This window comes from Sminthopsis crassicaudata, chromosome 2 (genome assembly GCF_048593235.1).
Source record: "Sminthopsis crassicaudata isolate SCR6 chromosome 2, ASM4859323v1, whole genome shotgun sequence".
Classification (NCBI taxonomy): domain Eukaryota; kingdom Metazoa; phylum Chordata; class Mammalia; order Dasyuromorphia; family Dasyuridae; genus Sminthopsis; species Sminthopsis crassicaudata.
The window spans coordinates 166,362,175-166,384,094 of NC_133618.1; the positions used below are offsets into that span (position 1 = coordinate 166,362,175).

The following is a 21,920-nucleotide window of genomic DNA, read 5'->3' on the forward strand; positions in this document are numbered from 1 at the left end:
ACTTCTTCCTGCCCATCATTATTATAGCCCTAGTCATTGTATACCTGCTATTCCTACACAAAACAGCCTCAACAACCCATTTGGCATCAATCCCGACTCAGACAAAATCCCATTTCATCCTTATAATACTATCAATGATGTCCTAGGCCTAATTCTAATACTTCCCACATTCTTAATATTAGCACCATTTTCACCCGACCTCTTAGGAGACCTAGACCACTCATCAGCCAACCCATTAAACACACCTCCTCATGTTAAACCAGAATGATACTTTCTATTTCCATATGCAATCCTACACTTAATCCCCAACAAAGGGAGGTGTTTTAGCTCTTCTAGATTCTAACTTAAGACTTCTTATCTCTCTTCTCCACACATCTAACCAACAAAGCATGGTATTCCAAACAATCTCTCAAATGCTATTATGAATCCTAAGCTATTCACCCTCACCTGAATTTGACATCAGCCATTTGGACAGTTGGCCTCTATTCTTTATTTCCTCCTAATTATTGTCCTAATATCACTAGAAGACCTCTCAAAAACTATATATTAAAACCTAAATGAAGAGTCCAAGTCATTTAACTAAAATACTGGTCTTGTAAACCAGCAATGAAGGAAAACTCCTTCCTAAGACATATCAAGAAGAAGCCATTATACACCATTATCACTACTCAAAGCTTATATTCTTATCAAACTACTTTCTGCCATATTTCACACAAAAATAATACACAAAACTTTAAATTTACAGATTAATTTTCAATTTATATACTATCTCAGTATTAAAATTTTCATACTTGTTTCATTTTTCTAAAAATATACTATATATCCATTTTATGACACATATATGTATGGAGAGTATTCATATATATTCTCCTAATATATAAGCTACATATATTATATAGCATATATTACAATTATCTATATAGAGCATACATTTATAGTCCACTATCATATAAGAACATACATACTACTCACATATTACTAAATGAATAAATATTGACACTATATAACACATGCATGTCTTTACCAATAATTATTCATTATAGTATATAAGACATAATATGTATATATTACATAAGACATTAACTGTTGGCATACATAGATATTACATCTATGAAAAATCATATATATATATCGATCGGCAGTTTCTGGAGACAACAGAATTTTACATATATACATATATAAAAATTTCTGGCTCTTATTTGGGGCTTTATGAACATTTATAATCTCATTGATATGAACTGCTTTAAACTTCACTTACAGTCATTGTTTAATAAGTTACTTATTGCTTAGTTTTCGCTTAGTATCTCACTTTGATATTATTTTATTTTTGTTAATAATTTCTTTAACCTTCTTGACACAATCATCATTGAGAAAACTGTTGTATTACTCAAATATAGGCGTTCCTTCTCACTTGATATACAGAGAAGAGATGGGATGAAGGATGGGAGATGCTGTGTTATTAGATCAGCTAACTTAATTTCATAGATTCATGATGGCAACCCCCTGTGATTACATTCCTGTAAGACTGGTAGAAATGGAGCAATAATTGGTATTTTCATATATAATAGCATTATATTTTTGTTAAGTTTTGAATAAGAGAAGCTTAAAAACTTATTAACTATATCTAGATCAGAGGTTAGGTGCAATGACAGAGCAAGATAAAAAACTTACATAGAAACCTATAATCAATTTTATTTTAGTCATTCAATTAATTTTCATTCTTTTTGTTTTGGAATTTCTTTTTGTTCAACCTTTAGGACAGAGCATGATTCTGGTATATTCTTGTATGAATATGCTATCTGGATATTATTCTCCCATGTTGCTGGGAATTCTATTAAAAATAATAATCTTAAACTAGTTGAATGTAACATGTTTTGTGTATGTTGTGTCTGTATATATCTTTAAATTTGGAGGCTTTACAAGTTGAAAGAGTTGGAAAATTAGGAGAGAGTCCAGAGAAAAATAGTGAAAATATTGAAAATAAAGTTCAATGAAATTTGTGACCCATTGTGTAGGCAAATTATCTTAAAAATTAAAAGATCATCATTGGAATGTAAGTGAAGGAGAAGTCGAGTTAAAGGAAAATTCAATATTCAATTTAAGAATGAAATTCTTATTTACATATTGAAACAACATATAAGAAGGCTGTAAAATATTCCTTCTTAAATAACTTTGGGACTGATGATTTACACAAGACTAGTTGTTTAAAAAACCATTAATAGTTTAAGTACTTGTTTTTTCTAAATATGTTAAAATTTACATGTGCTTCATTGAAAAGTCACTAGTCAGATACTTATCACTTCAAAAATATTTTATTTCTTCTGATCTTGGTTTTTCTGCTATTCTCTCAGTGCTAAGCGATTGGTTTTGTTTAGTTCCTTTCTTTGATACTATTTTATTTTTGTTAATAATTTCTTCAACCAGGATATGAACAGAAAATCTTCAGATCAAGAAATTAAAACCATTTCTAGTCATATGGAAAAAATGCAAATTAAGACAACTCTGAGGTACTACTTCACATATCTGGCTAAAATAACAGGAAAAGTTCATGATAAACGTTGGAGGGAATGTGGGAAAACTGGAAACATTGTTGATGGAGTTGTGAACTGATTCACCCATTCTGGAGAGCGATTTGGGACTATGCCCAAAAGGCTATAAAGTGTGCAGTGGCTCTGCTGGACCTGTATCCCAAAGAGATCATTAAAAAAAGGACCCACATGTGCAAAGATGTTTGTAGCATCCTTTTTTGTAGTGGCAAGAATTTGAAACTGAGCAGATGCCCATTTGTTGGAGAATGGCTAAATAAGTTATGATACATGAATGCTAAGGAATGTTATTGTTCTATGAGAAACAACCAGAAGCATAAGTTCAGAGAGGCCTGGAGAGACTTATATGAACTGATGCTGAGTGAGTGAATAGAATCAAGAGAACATTATACACAGCTTTGAGATTGTGTGATGATCAATAGTGATGGATGTGGCTCTTTTCAGCAATGAGGTAATTGAGGCCAGTTCCAATAGACTTGTAATGGAAAGAGCCATCTGCATCCAGATAAAGGACTGTGGAGACTGAAGGTGAATTACAACATAGTATTTTCAGCTTTTTTGTTGTTGTTTGCTTACTGCCCCCCCTCCCCGCCATTTTATCCCTTTATGATCTGATTTTTCTTCTGCAGCATGTTAATAGAAATATGTACAGAAGAATTGTGCATGTTTAACCTATATTACCTTAATTTCTGTCTAGAGGAGGGAATAGGGGGGATGGAGGGAAAAAAAAATTTGGAACACTTGGTTTTTCAAGGGCTGTTGTTGAAAACTATTTTTGCATGTATTTTGAAAAAAAATTAAAAAGCCATTATTATTTTGAAAAATAATTTCTTTAACCTTTTAACACAATTAGTAATGACAAAGCTGACAGTTATAGTTGTTCCTTCTTACTTGATGTACAAAGATGGATGGGAGAGGGGAACCCTCTGACCTCCTTTAACACTGCTGTGACTTTAGTTTAGCTCACTAAATTTCATAGGCAACTCCCTGTGTTTGAGTTCCTGTAGGATTGGTAGAAATGGATAGAGATGTACTCAGACACAAAATGTAAAAGATGATTACATAGAGACTTCTTTGATAACTTAATTTTCTTCAGGGATTGGAAGAAACAACATTTAGTATGCTAATAAATGGTCTGAAGGAAAATATTCCCTGAGTTGCCAATCTTTCAATAGTTAAAAGTTATTAATTTCATTGTGTCCTTGATAAAACATTTGGTGAACCATAATCCAAATATATCTATAGTCATCAGTTATGATTCAGGAATAAAGTTATTGTGGCTTATTCTCTGAAAAAATCAGCCTGTAGACCAAAAAGCAGCTAACTTCACTCTCCTCATAAATAAATTGTGTGAGGTAGGGGCAGCTAGATGGCATAGTGGATAGAGCACTGGCCCTGAAGTCAGGAGGACCTGAGTTCAAATCCGACCTCAGACACTTCACACTTCCTAGTTGTGTGATCCTGGGCAAGTCACTTAACCCCAATTGCCTCAGCAAAAAATAAATAAATAAAATAAATTATGTGAGGAACAATATTGGAAAGAGATCCATTGTTATCATGTTCTTATATAAAGCTATAATATCCTATATATTCTTAATTATTTGATACTCATGAACTTTTTTTGGTAGCAGTGGAAAGGTAGCTTGGTATGATCTAAGTGGATTGGAGCCTGATCATATGAGTTTGAATCCTAGTTATGTTACTTTTATACCTGTCATACTATAGTACTCTTCTTTTTATCTCAGTTTCTGCATCTATAAAATGATGGCACTAGAGAATATGATCTCTAAGTTAGAGATATAAATCTATAATAGATTAATAAAAGCTTGAAAAAGCATTTTTTTCTAATACAAAAATTATACAAAGTGCTGTTCTAAGCCTTGGTGCTATAAATAGAAAAGGAAAAAAATGCTCTTTTTTTTTCCCTCAAAAAGAGCTCACATTTCAATGGTCAGAGAAAGAAACAAAACATATAGGGATCTCAGCTGCATATTAGAGAGAAAGGTCCAAGGGATCTTGATGGGTGCAGGGACAAAGTGGCTAATCATATATCTGTTTTCATGTCATTTCCAAGGGCTAAATTATATCAGCTTCTGAAGCTTAATTTTTTGACAGCAACAAGGATTTTGTTGAAAAATTCCTTTCTTAGGGACCTATATGTGCAAGAATGTTTGTGGCAGCCCTCTTTGTGGTGGCCAGAAACTGGAAACTAAGTGGATGCCTAATTGGAGAATGGCTGAATAAAGTGTGGTATATGAATATTATGGAATATTATTGTTCTGTAAGAAATGACCATCAGGATGATTTCAGAAAGGCCTGGAGAGACTTACATGAAGTGATACTGAGTGAAATGAGCAGGACCAGGAGATTGTTGTATACTTCAACAGCAATACTATATGATGATCAATTCTGATGGACGTGGCCCTCTTCAACAATGAGATGAACCAAATCAGTTCCAATAGAGCAGTAATGAATTGAACCAGCTACACCCAGCAAAAGAACTCTGGGAGATGACTCTGAACCACTACATAGAATTCCTAATCCCTCTATTTTTGTCTGCCTGCATTTTTGATTTCCTTCATAAGCTAATTATACACTATTTCAAAGTCCAATTCCTTTTGTACAGCAAAACAACTGTTTGGACATGTATACATATATTGTATTTAACTTATACTTTGATATATTTAACATGTATTGGTCAACTTGCCATCTGGGGGAAGGTGTAGGGGGAAAGAAGGGAAAAATTGGAGCAAAAGATTTTGCAATTATCAATGCTGAAAAATTACCCATGCATATATCTTGTAAATAAAAAGATATAATAAAAAAAATCTTTACCAATTTAAAAAAGAGAGGGGGGGGGGAGGATTACAAACAGGAGAGGGCACATTAAGAGAAGTGGTACTTAGAAGGGAAATGGTAAAGAGCTAATAAAATAAAAATGACAGTTCTACATTAAAAAAAAAAAATTCCTTTCTTTAGTAACTATGGCTGCTGAGGAAACAGGGGCTGCAACACTTGTAGATGCAGCTGATAGATCATTAATTGGTAAATTCTTGCAGAATTGATTTTAGGCAGGACCTGGATATAATTTTGACTTCTGTAATTTTGTGAACAAATAATAAAGTAGCAGTGGTGATCAAGGATAAATTCCTAATTTAGTTTATTTAAAGAGACAAAAAAGAAATTAGGTTTTTTCTATTTAAGGGAGACCAATACTGACAGGAGATATGAACTGTACTTATGCTGTTCTTTAATTAATTTCTAAATTAGAGATCCAGACTACCCAAGAATGTATCTTTCTTAAATTAATTCTTAGAAGAAGCCTGGCTAGGCATTACACAATGCATATTGTTGTTTCTCGTCATTGTTAGTTCAAGAAAATATTCTGAATACTAGAACTAAATTCTTTTAAGATGAATATGTGAAATATGAATATTTCAGAGCTGTTAAATACTCAGTTAATTTTAACTTCAGAAAATCAAATACATTTTCCTCCTTTTTTTTCTTTCTCTAGGCTGCTCTTTATGGATGTGGTTGTTGGGCTGAAAATACTGGAGTTCAAAATCCTTATTCTACAGCTGTGAGTACCTCAGGTATTTGTTGCTTTTATGACCATTTTTCTTCTTATTCTACTTTGTCTATTTAAATGATTGAAACATTTATTTTTGTATTAAGGATGAAATAATGCGAAGGGACTTGTGGCCTTTTAATGGTCACTGAATTTCACATAGGTTAAAACTTCAAAATTAAATCTCCCACATTCTATAGCAATCTTAATTTTGTTTCAAATGCATTTAATAAAAAGTGGAATAGAATTTTTTGACCACTTCTTTTTCTGTAAGTTAATTCAATTGATAGTGTCATATGTTAGATAGAAAATTATTTTAAAATAGTGACAGTTTGTTATAAAAGTGAATAACATACTTCCTGAGAAAATAGAGTTGAAGATTGTTTTAGTGCTGAATATAGCAATTATTGCTTGAAATTCCATCTTTTTTATAGGCTATGGAAGTGTTTAAACAGAAATTAAAGAAAAAACAGCAGAAACAATCTACATGATATAAGTGAAAATAAGAAGTTTAAAAAAAAAAAAAAAGACAAATAGGATAGAAAATGTTGCCTATCAATAAACAGGTCAGTGACTTACCTCTATTTATGCCAAAGACCTCAAGCTGACAAACAGCTTCCCTTTTTAGTTTTTGGGGAGTCACAGGAGAAAGGACAACATGGTAAATGACATCATGGGATTGAGGGCAGTATGATTGGGTGCAAAACTGCCGTGCAATGAATAACATGATTGATTGGAGTTTGGTTTTGGGGAGTAGCAATAGACATTTTGCCATTCCCCTTCCCCCCACTCCCAAGCCAGCACCTTTTCTTTTGAGACTTAAGAAGTATTCATTGTGTCACTTCAGCTCTGTTTTAGAAATAATGAACTAAACCTCTCAGGGAAAAAAACAGACATCCTTGAGGAGTAGCTTGGCAGTGTATAGATACTAGATTTGACTCCCTTGAATTCAAACATATCCTCAAGGTCAGTTAAATTCCTTGAGGAAAACATAGATCAGTGATTAGCCAGAAAGCCTGCTTTTTAACTTAACCCATTATAGACTAATTGAATGTTGAACTAAATTCTGAGACAGAGAATCATTATTTAAGCAATCATAGGACAAAAGCAATTAATTATAAAAAGGATCAATAAAAAAATAATACAGAATCAGTTTTGATGATTTCAAGTATATGGTAGAATGCTTTTATAGAAAATCTACAGAATTACATAAAGTATTCTAATCATACACAAATTTTACCCTAATAAATTTGTAGATATTGTAACATAGTTAAATTTAAAGACCAATATACTAAAGACTTACTAACACCTGAAAAAAAAACCCCAAAAACAAAAAAGAGATTATACTAGCTGTATGCCCTTGATCAAATTCACATACTCTCTCAACATACTAGGAAAACCAAATGGCAGAATTTGCATTGGTAGGTCTTCTCAATTTGTTTTCTCAAATTGACACAAGTTCCTTAAAATTATATGTACATATATACATACACACATATATGTAATAACATATGATGAAATTATTTACATAATATAAAATTTTATATACATATGCACATAATATTTCTTTGTACATTCTCAGAAATATTCTTCTTAGTTTATCTTATGTGGAATTTATTTTGTTTTAATGAATTTTGTAATTCTAGGGGAGATCCAGTAAAGTATGCAGACCTATACTCACATTGTAGTAGTAATCTTCTCATCAGTGCAGACTGACAATTCATCTTTAACTATAGTTTTAGAGAGTTGCCTGATAGTCTTGACATGTTAAATGGCTGGTTCACATTTTTATGGCCAGTATGTCTCTGAACCCAAGTCTTTCTTATTCTAAAGCCTGACTTCTGTCCATTATATCAAATAGTCTTTTGTTTGAAAGTTAGGTGATGATGATTCATGAAAGATATTAAAAGGTTATAATTGAGGAAACTAAGGCAGTCAATACTTTACATGACTTGTTCAGTCACATAGCTGGTTGGTATCTGAGGGAAGATTTGAATTCAGGTTCCCTAAATCACAGGATCATAGCCTGAGAGATGAAGAAGATATTAGAAGTCATTAAATCCAGCCTCCTTATTTTCTATATGGGGAAATTGAAGCATAGATAGGTTTAATAACTACCCCAGGTCATAGGTGATATTTGAGAAAGGATTTGAATTTTTATCCCTTTTCCCAAATCTAGTTCTTTTAAGCATTAGGTCATGCAGCTAATGGAAGTTATTATTCCTGTTTTATAGAAGAGAAAATTGACATGTACCAAGAATAAATTATGTGATCAAGGCCACATAGCTCATAAGTGCCTATGTCAGTTTTGAAATTCAGTTGTTTGATTCAAGGACCAGCTGTCTTTCTCTTTTGGGTAGCTTCCTAACCAAATATATAATAGCTACTCACTTAGTGTAATCTGAATAATTGAATCAGATGACTGGAAGTTGGGATTTATGGATTTTATTCTTGCTATAATATTCGTTGTCACTGAATAAAATACTTAAAATATTTTAACTTGTACTAGTTTCCCTTTTTGCAGAATAAGAAGTGTAGGAGTGCCAAAGAATTTTTTTCTTTTTCTACCTTATATTTGCTGGTGGTATTAAAAATTAGAGAATTGTGACTGGCTAGGGTTACAATTTAAATACTTGGCTCTCTTTTCATATTCTCCCTAAACTGCTAATTTAAAACCAGAAAACTATAATTCTAGATCTTTTTATGTATCAGGAAATACTGCTAGTTTCCAGAATGTGATTTAATGTGACTTTGTATTGATTGGTCTAAAGAATAATCATTACTGATTTGAAAATCACTTGCAAATTTGTTAGATCAAAAATTTTAAATCTTAGGGAAAAAAAAAACATTTGTAGGTGCAATGGAGGAGGGACATCTTTCTCTTTTAAATAAGTGCTAGTAATCTCTGTGTACTGAAACCTCAATATAAGTCTAGCTGTATTGAGAATGAGGAGATAATTATCCTTTTGTACTGAACCCTGATTAGATAAGAGCTTCTTGGATAGATTGCTGGGCTTGGAATTAGAAATCTGAGTTCAAATCTGTTCCCAGACCCTGAGTAAGTCACTTCATTGTTGTCTGCCTCAGTTTCTTCAACTGTAAAATTGAGATAATAACAGTGCCTATCTTGCACAGTTATTGTAAGGATCAAATGAAGTAATATTTGTAACACACTTAGCAAAGTATCTGGCACACAGTAGGTGCTGTATAAATGCTATTGTTATTAATCAAACCATATTTAGATTATTACTTTTAGTTCTGGATGTCATCTTTCTTTTTTTTTTTTTTTATTATATATATATATATATTTTATAATATTATCCCTTGTATTCATTTTTCCAAATTACCCCCCCCTCCCTCTATTCCCTCCCCCCGACGACAGGCAATACCATACATTTTACATGTGTTACAATATAGTCTAGGTACAATACATGTGTGCGAATATCATTTTCTTGTTGCACAATAAACATTAGAATCCGAAGGTACATGCAACCTGGGCAGACAAATATTAGTGCTAACAATTTTCATTCCCCTCCCAGTGTTTCTTCTCTGGGTGCAGCTACCCCTGTCCATCATTGATCAACTGGAAGTGAGTTGGATCTTCTTTATGTTGAAGATTTCCACTTCCATCAGAATACATCCCCATACAGTATTGTTGTTGAAGTGTACAGTGATCTTCTGGTTCTGCTCATTTCACTCAGCATCAGTCGATCTAAGTCTCTCCAGGCCTCTCTATATTCCTCCTGCTGGTCATTTCTTACCGAGCAATAATATTCCATAACCTTCATATACCACAATTTACCCAACCATTCTCCAACTGATGGACTGGATGTCATCTTTCAATAAGAACACTGATAGACTACAAAATATCTGGCAACCAAGATGTTGAAGGTATTGGGTTCTTAAAATGTTAAGATCCTTTGAAATAAATGTGGATATTTAGAATAGAAGGAAATATCAACCTCATCGATATCTACAAGTATCTGAAGGGATTATGTGAGATAGAGTAGATTTGTTTCAGGGACTGAATTTAAGCCAATGATATCCAAACTCTATGAAGTGACTAGGATTATCCAAAAGTGATATAATTAGTCTGATGAGATAGCTAGAAAATATTTCAGAGGCCACCTAATCCTACTCCATAATTTTGAAAATGAGGAAATTGATGGTGATAGACATTAAATGACTTGACTGAGGTCGTCCAGATATTAAGGGAAACAACTAGCATTTGAACCCAGATCTTATGACTAAATTCAGACCTTTATGCATTATTCTTCTTTCAGTGCTCAAATGTAGCATTCTTATTTCTATATCATCTGAATGACTTTGTTAGAAGAGTTTTTATTATCTTCAATAGGAAATAGTAAATCATTTAATATTCATGGGTAGAGCAAGCAATATGATTAGATCTGTGCTATTAGGAAGATTATTTTAACTGTTTAGAGGCTATTGCGATAAAGCAGACTAGAGGTGATGAGGGTTTGAACTAAAGTGGTGATTGTTCAAGTAAAGAGAAGGAAATGGATGTGAGAGCTATTTTAGTGGTTGAATCAATATAATTTGGCAACTGTTTGGATGTAGAGGTAAGAGGTGAAAGAAAATGAAAAGTTTAATGTAATTTCAAAGTTGCAAGCCAGAGGGAAAATTGGAAAGTTGGTGGTGCCTTCAATAGAAACAGAAAGGTTTGGAAGATGAGTGTAGGTTAAAATAATGAGTTCCATTTGGCATATGTTGTGTTAAAATGCCTGTAGAATGGCCAGGTGGAGATGTTGACTGCCAAAAGACATTTGGTTGAAGGTACTTGGAGTGGTTATCCTGGAGAAGACTTAAGGAGAAATGATTGCTGTCTTCAAATATTTGAAGGGCTGTCATGTGGAAGAGATATTAGACTTGTTCAATTTGGCCTTAGAAGGCAGGACTACAAGAAATGGGTGGATTTTTTAAAGAGACAAATTTAGGCTTAATGTCGGGGGAAACTTCCTGATAATTTAAGCTGTCCAGAAATGGAATGGGTTGTGTCCATTCCCACTCACTGAATCACAGAATTCATTGGAGGTCCTCAAGCAAAGGTGGGATGACCACTTGTCATTCATGTAATAGAGTGTTTTTCCCCCTGGCATTTGACAGAATAAGTACCTTTTAAGGGTCTTTTCCAACTTTGAAATGCTCAATCCTTATCCCATTCATGTTCTATATAAGTTTTTAATCTAATGATGTCATTAGATATATGTTGAAGATGCCACTTATTTGTGATGCAGCATGAAGAAATCAGAATTAAATATTACTTTAAAAGGACAATAGAACAGGCTTCAAATTGACAATTCAAGTGAAACAAAGAATAGTAGCTTTTAAATTTCACTTTATGCTCATTAAATATTTTCTTGTCCTATATAAACATCTGAGGTAATTATTTTTCCATTGGTTTAGGTGAGAAAACAGTACATTTGGGAAGCTGAACTTGTCTTCTTTTTTGCCTTTTCCTCCCACTTATATGTTTGATTCCAAAGAAAATGTTTTGCCTTTTGCTTTACAGAAGCTTCTTTTCCATGTAAAAAAAACAATTTCTGTAATGTTTCTAAACTAACAAGACACATAGAGTGTTCTGTTTAAACAGCAGCCACTTAGGCTAAAATAATAAAATGAGGTAGAACTTCCAGGGATAGAAATTTTTGCATGATACTTTGAAAAATCTTTTTGAGGATTATTGCTCCCAAATGTGAGAAGATAAAATGCAATATTTGCAAATATGTCATTTTAAAGCCTTCTGGGTTTTTGGACTAGTTGAATGGTTATTGGAAAATGTTTCTTTACAGATAATACAGCATGAATACTAACAGCTTCTCAGAACTAAAATAATTGTTACAGTTAGACATTATTTCTGCTCAGAGAGTATCATTAAGTATAATTGAAGATCACTCGATAGCTGATGACATATAACATATTGTTTACTAAGCTTTCCAAAATTTACTGCATTTCATATAAAAACATGGAATATCTAAATTCAGAAATGTGTAAAATGATTTCTTTAACAGGCCAATTCAACATGGTATGTTCTTTTGTTATTAAAGATGAAAATATATTTGTATGGGTTCTTTCTTTCTTTCTTTCTTTTTTTTGCACTGAAATTGAATTCAGATTTGTAGTTTTCTATAAAAGAACTCATTATTTTCATGGTCAAACATTCATTCAGCTATCCCTGCACTTATTGTGTGTTCTTTTTTATTTATTTATCTATTTTTGCTGAGGCAATTGGGGCTAAGTGACTTGCCCAGAATCACACATCTAGAAAGTGTTAACTCTGAGATCACATTTGAACTCAGGTCCTCCTGAATTCAGGGCCCACTAAACCACCTAGCTACCCCTCATTGTGTGTTCTAAATGGCAAATGATTAAGAAAAATATCAGGCATGGTATCTACCCTCAAAGAGCTTATAGTCTGTGATTTTAATTAATTTTATAGTAACAGATTTAGTTTATTATGTAATTTTCTTACCAATACCAAGCTCTTTTTAATATTGTTAATCAGGATTTGTCAAAATTACTGGCTAACCTATATTTCAGTCTCTTTGCCATTTTTAAATTAAGAAATCTATAGTAGAAGTATACCTTTTCTCTTTCCCTTTGTTGGTGAAGAGCCACACTGGTCTTTAAGTCAAATGAATCAGTTGGAAGTCATTTTTCGCCTGTCTAATGGGTGGTCTCTGTCTTCCAAAGACTTATGGGTAGCTACTAGCTCCCTAACCTTTAGTGACTGTTATGTTAACAACAGGACACTCATCCCTAAACATTCTTGAAAATATAAAGTAAATGAAAAAAGCACATTATCCCTTTGTTTGAGGCTGAAAGTCCTGCCATGTAGTAGGGTGAACATTTTCTGCAAAATTATGAGGCATCATGTGCATTTTTTAAAGCACTTCTCATTTATTTTGAAGAAAAGGAAATATTTTAGCTGAACAACACATGGTAAAATAAAATACAGTAAAACCCAGAAGCACAGGATGAAGTTATTGATGAAAATGCTGACACTGTCATCTTAAGTGTAATTTTTTTTTTTTTTTTTTTTTTTATTTTGGTTGTCCTCACTCAAAGGAATGCCTTTCCTTCCCTATTGGGAAGCTGTACCTGATGTCACTTGGATAGCAAGTTAAGTCAAGAAACTTGTCAGAGATTTTTAAAGCTTTCTTCATATGGCTTGCAGAAGCAGAGCTGGATTTTCATTTCTCCTTTCATTCAACAGGAGTCCCTTTCATGTTTGAAAATTGAAAACGCGTGTTTTTCAGTGTGGAGCAAGGATGTGTGTGCCCTCTGGCACACCTGTTTCTAATTTCCTGACTTGAAAGCATAGCCCATCAAAAGAAGCAGAAAAACAATTTCTTTCTGACACGCTGCTTAGAGGCCCTTACTTAACTGAAGGCCTTCCTTACTTTGCCATCTTGGTTCTCTCAGGAGAAGGTTCTTGTTAGATGTAGGGCTTGCTGAATGCATGGCTTACTTTTATAGTGCAGTGTCAGTTTTTTAAAAAGTTTTTTTGTGGTTCTTTTAGTTCAAGAAATTTACTTGAAACAAGGTTTATTCTTAACATACCAAATGGTCTTTGTGATTTTTAAATATTGATTTTAGTTTAGCAGTATTCTTTGGATGGATGTGTATAAACTGATCAGAAAGCTAAAGCATGGGTGCTGTTTTGTACAGCAGGTTGAATGTTTACATTTAGTGGCACCATTTAACATAAATCAAATATTTCCAATGCATTACTTCAGATTTGTATGTACTTTTAAGTCTTGCCAGCTTAAATGACTGTAAGGCACTACATGTTGACTTTGAATTTTGTAAATTGATAATTTGTTGCTATGAAAATTGTACATGACATAACTTATATCTTTGTGAATGTACCTAGTATGTCAAATGTTGTCAAGCTGTTTGATACTTCTTTTCATGAATGTGAGAAATAGATATCTTTCATACTCATATGTATTCATGCTTTGTATACAGCCTTAGGCATTTTCTGATATATATATATAGTATCTAGTTTTCTATAAAACAACAACTTTTTAAACTTCTGTTTGACCAGTTTGGTATATATATATATTATTAGATACAGTAGAATGTTTTTATGAAAGGCTTTCTAAGCTAAATATCATTACTTTGCCAGATATTCTGATGGAAGAGGTAAGACAAGTTCTGTTAAGAAAGTTGAGAGCTCTCTTGCCATTTATTGCTGCAATACATGTCTCATTCCAGTAATATTACCTTTCTTGCTGGTTTCTGCAGAAACTGCAGAAAATCCTTCAAGGGATAAGTGTACCACTGAATTTGTAAATATTATTGATGGCTCCAAAGAAGCATCAGAAATAACCACTTCAGTATTTAGGATTGGGTGGTCTAGGAGAACTCTGATTTTTTGTATGTCTAAAGTGGCAGCTGCATTTTAACTTTTCTTGAAGGGGGTTACCTTGATAACAAACCAATCTATGATTTAACATTTACCTATAAAATCACATTTGGGCTATTAGCTTGAAAACATGTTTTCCAGGGATCAGCCAGAAGTAATAATTAGATGTAGACTAATGTCAGCCTAAAAATCAGAATCACTTTTTCATTCCTGTTTATAATGGTTTTATAAAATAAAGTTGTTATAAAATAATCAGAAAAATTATGTATATCAAAGTAAAAGAATTCTTATTTTTAGTTTTTCAGTAATCTATTTTTATTAAATGCATACTATCATGATTAATAAATTATAGAATATTTTAAAGATAGCTTAGAAAATATAAATGAAAGGAACTTTATTTTTTAATTTTTAGGGTTTTGTTCATGTCATGGTTATATTATTTTCAAGAGAAGTTTTCAACATTAATTTCCCTCTGTTTGGTCCAGAATTAGAGAATGAAATAAAACCAAGTATTTGTTTAATATATAATCATGTAGATTACTGTAACAAATCAACAGTGCTTAAAACTACATTGCTTAGAGCTAAACCATATTTTATCATGGCCTTCAAGAGAAATTTCATAGTATCTTTTATGTCTGTAAATTTATATTATCACTTCTATTTCTTTTTAAATGGACAGGTATACCTGAAATACAAACTTATGCTGTGACTTTCAGTATTTGACCCTCAAGAATCTTCAGTAACTCCCTATTGCATGTTGAATAAAACACAAATTCCTTAGCTTGACATTTAAAATACATTGCATTATATTTCTAGTTTGTCTTTCCAGTTCTTTTTCACATTTTACTCATTCCTACACTCTTTTCTAGTCACAATAAACTAGGGATCTTGCTTTATCTTTTTCTGTCCCTTTGTGTTCATGTAGGTTTCTCTATATTTATGTAATAAACTCCTTTCTTATTCTGCTTGCTATCATATTTTTCTTTATTATATTTCATAGGTCTGAGGTCAAGCTCAGGATTCACTTCCTCCAGAAAATCTTCCTTAATTAAATGTGTTTTCTACCTTGTCAAATGACCCAGGAACATTTTATCCTAAAATTCTCCTTATCCTTTGTCACATTCAGTCATATACTTTATTTTTCCGTCGATGCTATATCTTTCCCCTAATAGACTGTAATCTTTTAAGGAGAAGAAACAATGTCATTTCTCATTTTTTATCTCTTACACCTCATCCATTACCGTTACTGTTGTTGTTCTGTCCTTCAGTCATCTCCAACTCTTTGTGACCCCAGGACCATAGCAAGCCACATCTTTCTATCCTTCACTTTTGAACTCTCTTGAAGTCTCTCCAAGTTCATGTTAATTATTTCCATGATAATGTATATTCATCTCATCTTCTGCTGTCCTTTTTTTTTTTTTTTTTGCTTTTAATTTCCTCCAAGATAAGAGTCTTTTCTAATGAGTTCCATCTTCTCATTATGTTGTCATATTACTTAAGCTTCAGCTTCAGTATTTGACCTTTCAGTGAGTATGCTGAATTAATTTAAGTATTGACTGATTTGATATCCTTACAGTCCAAGAGACTGTCAAAAATCTTCTCCAGCGCCACAATTTGAAAGTGTCAGTTCTGTGGTGCTCAGCTTTCATTGTAGTTCAACACTCATAACCATGCATTCTTACTGGAAACAGCATAACTTTGTTTATACAGACCTTTGTCAGCAAGGTGAGATCTCTTCTATTTAGTATTCTTTCCAGATTTGTCATAGCTTTCCTTCCAAGGAACAAGTGTTTTTTAACTTCATCATTGCAAGCACCATCTAGAGTGATCTTTGAAAGCAAGAATATAAAATCTGACATTGCTTCCATTTCATTTTTCTTTGATTTATATTTGCCAAAATGTTATGGGACCAATTTCTAAGATCTGAATATGTATTTTTTTTGGTTTGTTTTTATTTTTATGTTAAGCTTTACTTAGTACCTTAAGTGGTGCTCAATAAGTTTTTGAATTGACGACAGTTCTTTAATTGTTACACAAATATTACATGGGAATAAGGTTATAAACTAGGGCTTATTTGCAAAAAAACCCCTAAATTTTCTTTGCAACATGAACCATACTATATTTTCTATAAAATTATTTAACATTGAAAAGCCAAATAGCATTAGTCTGATACCTAATATTAAGCTGGGTTTTTACCAGTATATCTCACTAATAACAATTTTGTAATATACATATATTACAGATTTTTGGAGTTACATGACTTGCCCATGGTCACACAGCTAGGAAGTATTACATATCTGAGACCAGATTTGAACTCTTCCTGACTTCAGGGCTGGTTCTCTATCCACTGTGCCACTTAGCTGCCTTTATTACAGAATTTTTTAAAAAAATAGTCAACACATAAGAACATTTTCTTCTACTTTGTGTAGCCATTATCAAGTCAGTGTGTATTTTTTCTGTTAGTAGTGATAGATACATACTGATCCAGTCATCATCCAGTCATATTCTACTGCCTTGATCACCTTGGAAACAGTGACATAAGGGAAGTTGGCTACATTTGGAGTCTGTAGCCTTGAAACAAAGCACAGTTAATTGACTCATACTTTGGCAGAACTCATGAATTGGAATTTATTAGCATATCTTCTCTAACTACCTAAGCCAATAAGCCTTTCTTCTATACAAAAATATTATTCATTAATTTTTAGGATTTGAAAAAAAAATTAGTTTTGAATTTCCATCCTTCCTCTATTCATTGAGAAAACAAGAATTGCGATATCATTTATACATATAACATCATATAAAATATACTTCTATGTTAATAATTTTGCAAAAAGAAAACCAAGAAAAATAAAGTAAAAAAAAATATGCTTCAGTCTGCATCCAGACTCCAATAATTCGGATAGTTTTTTTCATCATAAATCCTTCAGAATTTTTTTGAGTCAGAGTATTGTTGAGAATAACAAAGCGAGTCACAAAAGATCATCATACAATATTGCTGTATCATGTACAATGATGTCCTGACTACAGTTCACTTTGCATCAGTTCACAGAATTCTTCCTAGGTTTTTCTGAAAGCATCCTGTTCAACATATAGTGTTTCACCACAATCAGATACCACAACTTATTTAGCCACTCCCTAAGTGATGGCCATCCCCTCAATTTCCAATTCTTCCCCTCCCCAAAAAAGGAATTTCTATAAATACTTATAGATCCTTTTGCTTTTCTTTTGATCATTTTTTTGAATTCAGATCCAATAGGGTCAAAGGCTCTGCAGAATGGTTGATCAATTCACAACTCCACTAACCATGCATTAATATTCCAGTTCTTCCATATTTGACACTTTGCTTTTCTGTCATATTTCCCAATCTGATAGGTATGGAATGATATCTCAGAGTTGATTTAATTTTCGTTTCTCTATTTAATAGTGGTATAGAATGTTTATTCATATTAACTTTAGATAGCTTTGATTTCTAAAAATTACCTTTGATCATTTGTCAATTGGGGAATGATATATTTTATTATATTATGTTATATTATATGTTTGACTCAATTCTCTATATATTTTAGAAATGAAACTTTTATCAGAGAAATTTCTTGTAAAGTTTTTCTCCAGTTTCCTGTTTTCTTTCTTATCTTGGCTGCATTGCATTTCTTTATGCAAAAGCTTTTCAATTTAATATAATCAAAATGATCCATTTTATATTTTGTAATTTTTTCTAACTCTTGTCATAAATTCTTTTCTATTCATAGATATGACAGGTAAAATTTTCCATTCTTCCTTGATTTTGCTTATGACAACATCCTTTGCATATAAGTCATATACCCATTTTGACCTTATCTTGGTATCTATTGCTCTCTAGTTTCTGCCTGTTTTCTCACTTAGAAATATTTATTAGATGGTGAATTCATGTTCTAAAATCCTGAATTTTTTAGTTTATCAAAGATTTGATTACTATGGTCATTATTATGTACCTAGTCTATTCCACTGATAGTCCATTCTGTTTCTTAGCCAGTATTAGATTGTGTTTATGGTTACTGCTTTGTAATACAATTTCAGATCTAGTACTGCTAGGGCATCTTCCTTCACTGTTTTTTCATTGATTGCCTTGATAAGTAGTTTTTTGGTAGTTTGATTTCTATGGCACTTAAAAAGTAAACCAATTTATATAGAATTGTCATTTATATTATATTATATTATATCATATTATATTATTGTAGTGTCTGGGCTAGCTTTCTGAAGGATCTCAGGATCAGCCAGAATCATTGATCTTAGTGGAGAAATAAAGAAGACAGGAAGCCACCAGGAGGCTGGTCAAAGATAGAATGTCTATCTTCCAGTCCTTCTTAGCCCTTATACAACTTATTATAATTACATCATTACAGTATAGAGATTATATGTGACCCCAGAGAACCATTACATCACCATACTAAGTACTAAGTATATATGTGAACTAGAATACCATTATATCATCAATTCCACTGAGTTAACATCTTGTTGCAAGTATACTTCTCCAGAGTTCCAACCTCTACATATTATGTGTTTATATATACAAATATAGTATGTCTACCCATGAGCAATAAGTATTTCTTCAGTTTTTTAGATCTATCTTTATTTGTTTGAAAGTTTTGCAGTTGTTTTGAGTTCTTTGCATTGTCTTGTCGGGCTGACTCTCAAGTATTTTATATTGTTTGCGGTTATTTTAAATGGAATTTCTTTTTCTGTTTCACCCTGATGAAAATTTTTTGGCAATATATAGAAATGCTAATCATTTCTATGGGTGTGTTTTATACCCTGGAACTTTGTTAAAGTTGTTGATTTGTTCAACTAGTTTTTTAGTTGATTCTGTAGGATTCTCTAAAAATATCATCTGCAAAGAGTGATAGTTTTCTTTGTCATTGTATTATAATTCTTTCAATTTCTTTTTCTTCTCTTAATGCTTTCAGTATTTCTAATACAATATTGACTATTAGTAGTGATCAAGGGTGTCCTTACTTCAATCTACTGGGAAGGCTTCTACCTTCTCCCCATTACAGAAACTGTTGGCTTTAAATAAATATCACTTGTCATTTTATCACAGCATATCATTCCTATACTTTCTTGTTGTATCCTGCTTTCTAGAGCCCCCAAGTTGGGGTGACAAAATGTACCATGCTTTCTAGAGTCCCTATGCTGGGGTGGTTAAAACATACCACCTTAGTGGAGGAGTGATGAGTCAAGACTCCCCAGGATGGTTAAAATATGGAGTCCCTTTATTCCAAGGTCTTCCCCCTTTAAATACCCTAATACCCTTATGTAACCAAAGCAACACTAGGTATGCACTAAGTATATACTGCCCACCTGGGACCACATGAACAACTTGCTATTGTATGTAGTATGCTACCTGCTATCACTCTGTTTACAAAACAGGTTGTCACCACCCCCTGACTTCTCAGGAAAGCCAAGAGCTCTTAGGGGAGATAGGGAGCCTAACCAGACATTGTTAGCAGATCCCTCTGAGTTGAAGGATCTGATACCTCACCCAGAGTTCCTCCACTGTCTGTGGCCCTTTATATTTTCTTGTGTTATTTTTTTGTATCAGTATTCATTAGGGAAATTGGTCCATAGTTTTCTTTCTCTGTTTTTTTCTCTTCCTGACTTAGGGATTAGCACCATATTTGTGTCACAAAAGAAATTTTATAGAAATCCTTCTTTACCTATTTTTCCAAAGAGTTTATAAAGTATAAGAATTTTTGGTAAAATTTAGCTGTGAATCTATCTGGCTGTAGGGATTTTTCCTTAGGGAGCTCATTTATGACTTGTTCAGGTTTTTTTTTTTTTTTTTTTTAAGATAGATTATTTAAGTAGTCTGTTTCCTCTCCTGCTAATCTGGGCAATTTATATTTTTGCAAATATTAATCCATTTAACCTAGATTATCAGATTTATTCCCATATAATTGGGCAAAATAGCTTCTAATAATTGCTTTAATTTCATCCTTATTGCTGGTGTATTGAACCATGTTTTTATCCTGGTAAGCTGATTTTTTTTTCTTTTTAAAATTAAATTCTCCAGTAGCATGATCAGTTTTATTGATTTTTTTTTCATAAATTAGTTTATTTTTTAACTTTCAATTTTGCCAATCTCACCTTTGATTTTCAAGATTTCCAATTTGGTGTTTAATGGGGGATTTTTAATTTCTCTTTTTCCACTTATTTTTAAAAAATTTATATTCCCAATTCAGTGAGTTTCTTTCTCTGTTTTATTGATATATGCCTTTTGAGGCATATATTTTCCCCTAATTACTTCTTCTTTTGCTGAATCCCACAACTTTTAGTACATTGTCTCATTCTTTTTGATGAAATAAATGATCGCTTCTATGATTTGTTCTTTGCCCCCCTAATTCTTTAAGATTACATTATTTAGTTATCAATTAATTCTTAATCTGTATTTCCAAGGTCTTTTTTGAATGTAATTTTATTGCATAATATTCTAAAAAAAAAGATACATTTAATATTTCTTACCCTTTTTTTGGTATTGTTTGTGAAATTCTTATGCTTTAATACATGGTCAATTTTTGTGCAAGTTCCATGAATAATTGAAAAAAAGGCAAATTCTTTCTGTTCTGATTCAATTTTTCCACAAAATTCTATTGAATCTTATGTTCCTAAAATTGTATTTATTTACTTAATATGTTATTTATTTTATGATTAGATTCATTAGCTTCTGAAAGGGGAAAGATGAGGTGCCCCCAATAGTATAATTTTATTGCCTATTTCCTCTTGTAATTAACTTTTAAGAATTTGGATATTATGCCTTTTGGAGCATATATATTTAGAATTGAGATTACTTCATTTTCTTTTTAGCAATATGTAGTTTCCCTACTTGTTTGTTTTAATTAGGTTTATTTTTGCTTAGATCATGACTGCCATTCCTGCCTTTTTTTTCTTTTTTACCTTAGCTAAGCCTTAGTAGATTCTGCTGCAGCCCCTTATTTTAACTGTGTATTTACATGTGTACGTGTGAATGTTTCAAGTGTGTTTCTTGTAAATAGCATATTATTGGATTCTGATTTTAATCCCTTTTGTTATCTACTTCCATTTTCATGGGTGAGCTTAACCCATTCAATTTAGTTATGCATACTAATTATATTTCCTTCCCTCCTAATTTTTCCCTTTTAATCCTTATCTATCATTTTACCCTGTCCTTTCTGAAAAATATTTTGCTTTTGACTGCTGCCTGTCTTAAAACTGTCTTAAAACTTAAACTTTTATCAGCTAACTCCTAACCTCCTCCCCACCATTTGAGTTCTTCCCTTCCTCCTTCCCTGTTTGATAAAATAGATTTCTGTGTCCAACTGAGTATATTATGTTATTCCCTCTTTGAAATAATTCTAATGAGGGTTAGATTCAAGTGTTGCCTTCCAGGTCCCCCCCACCC

General features: G+C 32.4%; 1 protein-coding gene across 11 annotated transcripts in view; it reads left to right on the plus strand.

Moving 5' to 3' along the window:
- Window positions 1-21,920, plus strand: part of TASP1 (taspase 1) — a 249,334-nt gene that overhangs the window by 136,188 nt on the left and 91,226 nt on the right. For all 11 annotated transcript variants that reach the window (XM_074287839.1, XM_074287843.1, XM_074287845.1 and 8 more), the window contains one exon: window positions 6,061-6,139. In XM_074287839.1, the coding sequence (XP_074143940.1) occupies window positions 6,061-6,139 (79 nt within the window). The remainder of the gene's footprint in view (window positions 1-6,060; window positions 6,140-21,920) is intronic.